We start from the raw sequence: 9,883 nt of genomic DNA, 5'->3' as shown, positions 1-9,883 counted from the left end.
ACATGCAATTCCTTTCAAAACCAAAGCACAGGGATTGTTTGGCAAATACTTAATTTTATTGACAAGCATGACTTAATACATTCATGTACACAATGCATTAATTAATATATATCTAAAACGATTAACCATATCCAAAATAAAAAAAAATAATCACCAACATTAGTTGACATTTAAGGCAGCAGTCCTGTGAAGCAGATAATACAGCCAAGTTTAAAATCCTATCCAATTCATGTGTTGGGGATCACTGGCTTTGTGTGTGTTTGGCAAGATGTCCTCTTATCCTAGCGCAGATGGATGGGGAGGCCGTAGACCACGGGTGCTGCCCCTATGAGGTGTTTGAGGTGTGTGGCCTGGCGGGACAGGGCCATGTGGTCCAGGAGTGGAGCCCCAGGACCTGCAGATAGCCAGGACTCCAGCAGAGCCTTGGTGAAGCGGTCAATGTCCCGATCCGTCACATCCCACAGATTCCCCAGAATCAATGGGCTGCAGGCCAGAGAAGAGACAGATAGGCATGATATACATGTCAAAATCACACAGGCAAAAATCAAACAGACAGGCAAGTTAATCTAGGACTTTTAGTCAGTGTATGGCAGTAAAACAGAACACATGAAATGCCCTTACAGCATCTCACATTGCATTTATTTCAACAACAAAAAAAGATGAAGAAAGCATGGTGTCTCAACCAGTCTTACCAGCCAGCCATGAGGTAGTTGAGGATGATTCCTGTCCCCTCCAGCTCCCCTCGTACAGCCAGAGCAGCGCTGCTGCAACCAAAGAGCAGGGAGGCAGCTCTCATCTCCTTCTTCAGGATCCTCTGCCCATCCAGGAACCGCGCTCCCGCCCCATGACCCACGTAACTACAGAGACAGTGAGAGGCATGTGAGCCAGACTCTTCAGCACCCAAGTAATCAGAAACAAGTGAAGTAAGATCTGGTGATTTGTGACACCAATTCAAAGCATCTCACAGCTAGCATAATGCAAGACAAGTGGACAACACACACTAAAGACAGTCAAGCTTCATGTTAAACTACATTTGTTTGTGTAATAAGGCAATTAATTGACAACTAAGCCTAAAGGCATGTTGGTAGGGTATGCTTTGCTGTCATACAGGTGAACGATAACTAATATCTCTTCTCCGTAACAGGACACTTCACTTCCTCCTAGACTCACATGTAGAGGTCTTTGGCAGTTACTGCATCTTGCAGTTGATCTGGGTCAGGAGCCACACCGCACACACCCTGCCAATGTTGTTCACTTAGGACAGACAGAGCGAGAGTCAGAGATTCATCAAATTCTAAAGGACACAGACGAGGAAGACAATTAAAGCCCTCAAACAGCGTCATTGGTGCTGCACTCACCTGGTGAACGACTGTTTGAAACGCTCCTCTGTGTCTCCCAGGTTGGCGTCAGGGTTGAGCACGTAGAACACCTGCTTAGGGTCCACACCTCCATTCAGGACACCACCCAGGTCAGACTGAGGGCCAGGAGAGACATGCAGACATCAGTATTCAACTTTAACAACTAATCTTTGTGGAATAAATTTGGGCCAAATGGGTGTGTGGTCTGACCTCTTTTAGAGCACAATGGCCCAGCAGTGAGTGTAGAGAGGGCATGCGGGTGACAGAGCAAGGCCTGAGGCAGGAGATGCTCTCCCATGGCAACTTCTGGAGGTACTGCAGGAGAGGACAAGACCGACATTATACCTGTCTTTACCACAATAGTCACACTCACAGGCAATGTGTTCACATTATGCAAGACTCTCCCCAATCCTCCTCTACACAAAGAGTGTGCATTGTTTTGCTTTGTACGTTCATCTTGCTTGGCACACTAGAGTCGATTTGAGTGTTGGATAGAGTGGGGAGAAAGTGTTTGTGTGCAAGACTAGTGCGAGAGAAACCAACCTTGTCCAAGATGAGCACCACGTGGCCTTCTGGCTCGGGCCTCTCTGCCAGTACAGCCGCAGCGGTCTGCAGAAGGTCCACACACTGCTTCCCCTGCTCTACACACACTCCCTGGGCAAAACACTGCAGCTGGGACTGGGAAAGCAGAGGAGAGGCAGACAGCACAGCCTGGAACACACAGGGTTAAAATAAGTTATTTTAGTACTTCCTGGCCAATGTGCCTCTGCATGCACTTTGGAGTCATGGCCTGGTTATGGTGAAAGCACTGACAACTGCTGTTGTAAAAAGGGCTTTATAGACAAATGTGATATCTATGATATACATGGGAAGGCATGTGGAAGCAGCACCTTCAACATCTCCTCTGAGGTCTGTGCCCCCCAGGCAGCGAGGGTCTTCTGGAGGTGCTTGGCCTGGACAGACAGCTCAGGGTCAGAGGTCAGGGGTAGGAGGAGCCCCCGCCAGCAGCCCAGCAACCCCTCCATCTCCTCCAGCAGCCTCTGAGGAAAGCGAGAGAAAGTGAGGGAGAGCGAGAGAAAGGGATGTTTAGGGACATACCAAAATTCTCTCATTACCATAAAGAGATGTTGTACTCAATACCACACCATTTTGCATTTCCTTTATTTATCATAACCACCTTCAATCTTACCTACAGTATAAGCATTCCTTCAACATACGTTTTGGAATGAATATGCTTCTTGCAGCAACATAACCTCTCATTTTACATGATCTCTTTTCACCCAAACCCAGATGTACTTTTCTTCCCACCAGTCTTACCTCCATGCGTGTGTCCAGGGCCCTCCTCCCCTCCCACCACTTGACCTTCTCCGACACACAGCTCACAGCCTTCTGCTCCTTCTGAACACTGTCCATCTCCTGCACCAGCCAGCTCATAGGGTGCTGATGATACACAGGGAAGACAGAAGTCACTCACAATGCATGCGTTTAAATATACTGTGTAGGAACCCAGGTTGAGAAAATTAGAAAAGGTTTAGAGAGCAAGAGGAGAGAGAAATGGAGTGCGAGAGAATACAAGGATAATAGAAATATATGTGTGCTTGGGGGGTGGGTGGGCGGGTATCCAACCTCTCGCTGGGCCGTGGGGATGCGGACGGTGACGGGATCGGAGTCCCTCTCCAGCCGGGACAGCAGGACGGTGTCCCCCATTTCCCCTGGGTGCACCCCCAGCACAGACAGCACACACACAGTCACCCCTAAAGAGGGGACAAAGTATCACCACATCACTGTTGCCACTAGAAAAACACCATACATCCATTGCAGTCCATCTAATGCACAGGCTGTGGACTTCAGGGTTATGGTCAATTACATTTAATCTTCCAGCATGAAAAAAATCTTAATAGGGAGTATATTGGCACTTTTCAAAATACAATTTAATTTCCATCACAAAATACTGAGTTAACCAATATTATTTAACTGAAATAAATTAACAATATTTTTTCTTGCCACAATAAAACATTGAAATCTGCCTGTGGTACCGGTGGGGAGGTCTTGTAGTTGTGTGATGAACTGTTGGCAGTGTTGCTGTGGGAAGACAGAGGGCTCAGCTGTGGGGAAGGAGAAGATTTTCTCTAGCTGAGACAGCCTCTGTTCTATAGGGTTCCCAGTCTGGCTCGAGGGCTCCTCTAGACTCAGAGAACCCAGTCTATCTGCCAGCTCAGATGAACTCTTCTTCAGCTTTCTACAGGAGGGACACAGCAAAGGAATCATTTCATCTTTAAGCACACATGATTGAAAGGGGGGGACAGAATGATGTAAGCAACATGTTGATTTCTCCACCTAGCGTCCTATAGGTTGAGACCCACATGTATCCAGTTCCTTCAGATCTGTGAATATGGTAGGGGTAACCTAGGGGTTGTTTTCAGCCTGATCAAGAGAAAGTATGATGACTTACTTGATGCGATTGGCCAGGTGCCGTGTCATGTGATGGCGGGAAGTCACACCCAGGGATTGGACGTGGAGCATCGCTGTGGTGACAGAATCCTTTTGCCCCAGCGACAGGGCCAGCAGGCCACAGAGGCGGGGGTAGAGGGTGGGCGGGGGGAAATGCTGCAGGGCCAACCAGGCGGAGCGAAGCAAAGACTGCACTGCCTCCACAGAGAGACCGTCTATGGAGAGAACAGAGAGAGTAGAACAAGGGAAAGAGGGTTAGGTTCAAACTGAGCACTTCTATTCACCCTAAAACCATGTTCATTGTCACTGTACAAGGTGCAGCCAGCAGCCTCACCAAGCCCAGTGTTAGAGTGAGGGAGTTGGGCCTGGGCTTGCAGGGCCCCCCCTGGGTGACCCTCACGCCTCAGCTCAGACAGACAGTCTCGCTCTCTATCACCACATAAGTCTCTCCTCAGGACCTCAAAGTCTGTGTCTGGGCCATCCAACACCATGCCTGTAGATAGAGAATAAGCAAAATACAATTGGTTAAAAAGTTATTGAATTACAGTAGAATACAAGTCCCCATTCCTTAGAGTTTGACTTGGATGCTCACTGCATGCAAAGGCAGGCAGTTGTAGTTTATGGAGTATACGAGCAACATGAAATACTCTTACTGGCTGCACCAGTCTCCTCAGTCTCTGTGTCTGACGCCCTCAGCTCCTCGATACTGGAGTCCATATTAAGCCCATCCATCTCCTCTTCAATGGTCCTCATCCTCTCTGGCGCCTCACTGTGTCCCCCTGTTCCAGGCTGTTGTCTTCTGGGTCTGCCTCTCCTGGCCGGGGCAGACTGGGAGGAGGATGACACAGAGGCGACCAGCTCGTCCTCAGAGGAGGTGTAGGAGAGGGGGGCGGCAGCGTCCTTCTTCCTGCCCCTCTTAGGAGGGGCCTTCGCTGTAGGGGGGTCAGGGGCTGAGACTTCTTTTGGGGCACGGAGTGTCCTGGTGGAGGTGATGCGCTTTTTGGAGACCACAGGTTTCTCTTTGAGCTCCACTTTGGGGTTGGATTCAGTGTCACTCTCATCACTGAACTCCACCTATACCAGGAGACAAAATTACTACCTGGCACCCTCTATGGCCAACACCTACACTAATAAGTACATCACCATACCAATTTTCATCCGTGCATACAATCCATTCATTATAACTATAGATATGAATAATCTGGTCTTGCAGCCTGTCCCCTATTTGTACCTTAAAGCGAGATTTCTTGGTGCGTTTGGGGGCTGCAGGTACAGGCTGTGGTTTATCCTGAGATGGTGACAGCTCCTCATAGACCTGGAAGGGCAGATTAGCGGCGACCTTGGCTGCTCCTCGCCTGGCAGAGGAGGGAGCCTTGACCCTCTGGACAGGGGTGCATGCCACTGTGGGCACCTCTGTGTTGAATTCAAATGATATGAGCTCCCCCACAGACGACTTGGCCCTGGATTGTTTAACCACCACAGGTGTTTTGGGGACCAGAGACATTTGGCCCTTGGAGGAGAAACTCACTTTGATCTTGGGGATGTGGTCTTTGGTCTTCTTGGTGTCTTTAGCTTTAGCAGCTGTGACCACTGGGTCTTTGGACTTCTTAAGTGGGGTTGGAGGTGGGGGTAGTGTTTTAGGCTTGTGGTCCACCTCCACAGCTCCTTTGGGTGGAGGGTTCCAGACCCAGGCTGCAGAAAAAAGCTCCTCAGGGGGGCAGTCTCTCTGGGTGGCCAGGGCCAGACAGGAGACCTGGGCTTTGGCCCCCAGAAGCCTGGCCCTCAAGGGCCCCAGCTCCGGAGAGGGCTTGGAGGCCACAAACGCCAAACCAGCCTCTAGGACTTTCCAGGTATCTGCAGCCTTCCCCATCCTTAGCTCCAGACCCGACATGGCAATGCGCAGGTACACCCGTGCCACTAGATCCTGGAGCAAACAGGGTTTGGGTGGGAGGGTCTTGAGGGGGAAGAGCTTGGTCAGTTTGGTGGCCAACTTGACAGTGATGCTCTTGCAGCGGGCCAGAGCGGCCAGGTGGAGGTTACGACTGGCTCGGACCTCAGTGGGGCTAAGCTGGAGGGCCAGGTCGGCCTGTGTGGTGGCCCAACGAGCAGTCACCCTTCCCAGGCTGGGCTCAGAGCAGCAGGGGCATTGGCAGTCGGCCACATGGCCCAGGGAAGAGAGCAAGCGCTGGGCCCTGGCTTTGAGGGGAGGGGAGCTGGCCAGGTCCCGCTCGATGGGTTCCTTGGGGAACCAGCGGGTGCTCAGGAAGGCCTTACAGTCCTCCTCACCACTGGGAAGGGGAGACTCTGGCTTCGGAGCCGGACAGCCTTTCCTCGGTTGGATCCTCACCTCCGCCTTCTGCGCCCCATTAGTAAAGTCTAGAGGAGTCCAGAAGAGGGTTGACAGTGGTATTGTTACAAAGATTGGCAGCAAGACTCAAATGCTTCCACCAACATTATGTATAATCCACAGTCATTGGAATATGTAAGTAAAGTTGTACCGGTGCAGAGTTCCAGCAGGTTCCTGACTTTGTCCAAGTCAAAGCCACACTCCTCCCTCTCCCCCTTCATCAGCTCCAGCTCAGCCTTTATCACCAGCAGCTCAGCACACCTACAAACACACACAATATGAGTTTCTGAAACACCCAAAATTTATTGTATATTATGCACATATAAGAGGTCAAAATAACACTGAAAGTATGAAAAAGACGATAATGCCTTTTTGTGTAAGAGCGGTTTGAAATAATTCCTGGAATTTTAGCCTGTTCAGGTGGGATGGAATATCAGATCCCACATCATGATCTGATAATAGACCAATGGCTCAAACACCATCCTATTAACCAATTAGGGCTGAGTATGGAAATATCTTCAGATTTGTTTCCTAATGCCTACACGATCAATACTGGAGGTTAAGGGAAATACATTTTTAAAAACATTTTAGAGTTATTGTCACTAAATAAACAAACATTTATTTATTAGACATATAGTGATGATAAAAAATAAAATAAAAATGACACGGATAGGCCTCAATTATTTCTTAGAACTTTTGAGAACTCCTCCTGTAGTGGAGGAAGCAGAGACAGACACTTACTGGCTGAGAGTTTGCAGCTTGGTGGCCAGTTTGAGGGCCTCTAGACACTGGAGCTTGGCCTCGTGGACGGCTCCACTGCTGCTCCTCACCGACACCATTCTCACAGAACAACCCAGCAGCTCAGACAGCAGCTGCCACTTCAACACCAGATTATCACCTAGGAGGGGAGGGTCAAAGATGATAGAATGGCATCTACCTCAGATGGGGGCTGACATGGTAGGTTATGGTGGGCGTGTGGGAAAAGTACAAAGACACGAGTAGACCAGTCTTACAGCTTTACCTGGGTCATGTTGATTTGACACCAAACGGCTATAAGGCCACTGATGGCAAGAAGTGGAGGGAACACAATCAACGCAGGTCAAGGTACAACCCCCCAAAAATGTGATAATCTTTGAAAAAGCGCAACGCTTGTTCACCATTAAAAACATTAATTTAGGCAACTATCAAAAGCTCGAGGCCCACTGAGAAAAATATTTAACCCTTCAGAACAAGTGGAAGCTGCCAGCCGTACAGTACCTTGGTCTATGAAGCGTGTGTCAGTGCTGCTGCAGGCTCCATACAGGCCGTTTCCCACCAGAGTCACCAGCAGACTACACAGAAGCTTCAGGCTCTCATACAGGGCAGTGTCTGGGGTCTTCAGCCCTGCAACACAGTCAAATCCAATCCAATTTTATTTGTCACAGGCGCAAAATACAACAGGTGTAGGTAGACCTTACCGTGAAATGTTTACTTACAAGCCCTTAACCAAAAATGCAGTTTGAGAAATAGAGTGAAGAAAATATAAAGTAACAATAAAATGTCATAATATAACGAGGCTATATACCAGGGGTTCCGGTACCGAGTCAATGTACGGGGTCACACACTAACATGACAAACGGCTAAACGTAGTGCCTGTAGTGCCCAAAGAACAGTGACATTTACAAATGAAACGTGACATGCCAACTATCAGTCAACGCTACCAGGTCCAGAGCCTGCTGTTTTTTTGTTCTACGTGATAATTAACTGCACACACATCTGGTGTCCCAGGTCTAAATCAGCCCTGATTAGAGGGGAACAATGAACAAATGCAGTGGAACTGGCTTTGAGGTCCAGAGTTTGAAGGGTCTAGACTCAGAGTAGTAAAGGGTGCAGACCATGTTGGGTGATGCGTTGGCGCAGTGCCGGTGGCAGTGCGGCTGTGTCCAGACTCAGGTATGCACTACTGGTCTGTAGTGCCCGTGCACGCAGCAGATACCAGCTCTTAGAGTGCCTTTGCTCTCCCACCTCTTTCAGAACCTCACATAGGTAAGGCACACCCTGTGCCACCTGTGGAGATATAGAGAAAAGGGGATAGAGTTAACGGATGACTATTGACAAAAAAGGCTTAGGGGAGACTCAGATGGTAGCAACACTTGTGCTGTCGCTTTGTGAGCTCCCTCTGTAATGTGGCTAATACTCTGTGTGTTACCTGTCCTTTGCTGTAGCAGAGCTGAGCCCTCAGCAGTTTGGCCAGCACAAAGAGAAGGGAGGGGCCCCCAGTGTTGGGATCGGGGGTCAGACAATTCTCTGCTTCCTCCAGCTGGGCCTAAAACACACAGTATTGAAACGTTAAAAACAATAAACATACACATTACAAAGGAGCACAGTATCTAAGGGTAACATTCAGTACATGACGTTCCTGACTGCTTACAATTTCAAACGTAAACATTTAAATCAGCAGGTGGGTTACCTGGGCCATTTCAGGGGCACCCAGCTCCAGCAGCAGCCTGGCAGAGTGGCACAGGGAGGAGGCATGGCCTTGAGCATCACCAAGGCGACGGGAAAGGCCAGAAGCCAACTGGTAGGCCTCCAGGGCCTGCAGAGGCTAGGAGAGGAAGATGAGTGTTTTCCAAAATTACAGAGTAGCCAGTGAAAAAGTAGCCAGCCAGGCGCCCCCAGAGGTAAACCTATTTGGCCGAAGGAGCTCTATTTTGGTGGCTTCTGGGTCTAGGCCTATATGATCAGGATCATTTTCATAGTGAGATGACAAACCTTTCTCGTGAGATTAAAGTCTTATTTACAGTTTACTTCAAAATATGAACTGCCACGTTTGTTCTTCAAATGACGTATTATTAAAACAGAAAAAATGACAAATAGCCTACATTCTCTTGAAAAGTAAATTCAATGTTAAACTGAAAACATTTCAAATGATAGACTGAAGTATTACAGTGCACAAAACATTAGGAACACCTACTCTTTCTGTGACAGACTGACCAGGTGAAAGCTATGATCCCTTATTGATGTCACTCATTAAATCCACTTCAAAATCAGTGTAGATGAAGGGAAGGAGACAGGTTAAGGATTTTTAAGCCTTGAGACATGGATTGTGTATGTGTGCCATTCAGAGGGTGAATGGGCAAGACAAAATATTTAAGTTCCTTTAAACAGTATGGCAGTAGGTGTTAAGCGCACCGGTTTGAGTGTGTCAAGAACTGCAACACCGCTGGGTTTTTCACACTCAACAGTTTTCAATGTGTATCAAGAATGGTCTACCACCAAAAGGACATCCAGCCAACTTCACACAACTGTGGGAACAGGCTGATTAGCCGACAGCTGGCGTTAATGGAAAACACTGGAAGATGGATATATGAAGGGCCAGTCATATGGTCTGGAACAGGAAGTAGATACTAGGAAGTAGATACTAGGAAGTAGATACTAGCCCTGTCAAGGACTACAGTGTGTAGAAGCTTCAGGTGTTAGTGTTACCTTGCCCATGAGTTTGTAGAGGGCAGCAGTGAGGGCGATGGAGGTGCAGGTCTGTTTAGGGTTCTTTACAGAGGGCAGCTCATTCCTCTGCAGTAGAGAGGCCCACTCCCCAAGAGCCTTGTCAAGAGGTTGGCTCAACTCTGAGTAGAGAAACACACACACTCAGTAATTCACTCGTTACTGAGTGAGAAACAGCAATGGTCAACCTGCCATATAGACTCATACACTGACAACTATGGGAAGTGGAATCCAGCATAGGCAC

General features: G+C 48.5%; 1 protein-coding gene across 2 annotated transcripts in view; it reads right to left on the bottom strand.

The window, feature by feature from the left end:
* Positions 1–34: 34 nt before the first annotated feature.
* The window catches only part of espl1 (extra spindle pole bodies like 1, separase), a 29,359-nt gene continuing 19,510 nt past the window's right edge, over positions 35–9,883 (bottom strand). For both annotated transcript variants that reach the window (XM_021569300.2, XM_021569299.2), the window contains exons 12-32: positions 9,622–9,761; positions 8,606–8,740; positions 8,345–8,461; positions 8,031–8,202; positions 7,414–7,539; positions 6,898–7,054; positions 6,308–6,417; positions 5,041–6,185; positions 4,463–4,883; positions 4,144–4,302; positions 3,811–4,024; positions 3,395–3,597; positions 2,985–3,112; positions 2,676–2,798; positions 2,249–2,398; positions 1,902–2,069; positions 1,569–1,673; positions 1,359–1,474; positions 1,171–1,254; positions 693–857; positions 35–483 (exon numbers count right to left, since the gene is read on the bottom strand). In XM_021569300.2, the coding sequence (XP_021424975.2) occupies positions 282–483; positions 693–857; positions 1,171–1,254; positions 1,359–1,474; positions 1,569–1,673; positions 1,902–2,069; positions 2,249–2,398; positions 2,676–2,798; positions 2,985–3,112; positions 3,395–3,597; positions 3,811–4,024; positions 4,144–4,302; positions 4,463–4,883; positions 5,041–6,185; positions 6,308–6,417; positions 6,898–7,054; positions 7,414–7,539; positions 8,031–8,202; positions 8,345–8,461; positions 8,606–8,740; positions 9,622–9,761 (4,340 nt within the window). In that variant the 3' untranslated portion in view covers positions 35–281. The remainder of the gene's footprint in view (positions 484–692; positions 858–1,170; positions 1,255–1,358; positions 1,475–1,568; positions 1,674–1,901; positions 2,070–2,248; positions 2,399–2,675; positions 2,799–2,984; positions 3,113–3,394; positions 3,598–3,810; positions 4,025–4,143; positions 4,303–4,462; positions 4,884–5,040; positions 6,186–6,307; positions 6,418–6,897; positions 7,055–7,413; positions 7,540–8,030; positions 8,203–8,344; positions 8,462–8,605; positions 8,741–9,621; positions 9,762–9,883) is intronic.

This window comes from Oncorhynchus mykiss, chromosome 17, assembly GCF_013265735.2.
Source record: "Oncorhynchus mykiss isolate Arlee chromosome 17, USDA_OmykA_1.1, whole genome shotgun sequence".
Lineage (NCBI taxonomy): Eukaryota > Metazoa > Chordata > Actinopteri > Salmoniformes > Salmonidae > Oncorhynchus > Oncorhynchus mykiss.
Note: the sequence above shows the minus strand (reverse complement) of the source record. Positions and strands in the feature narration are given on the sequence as shown.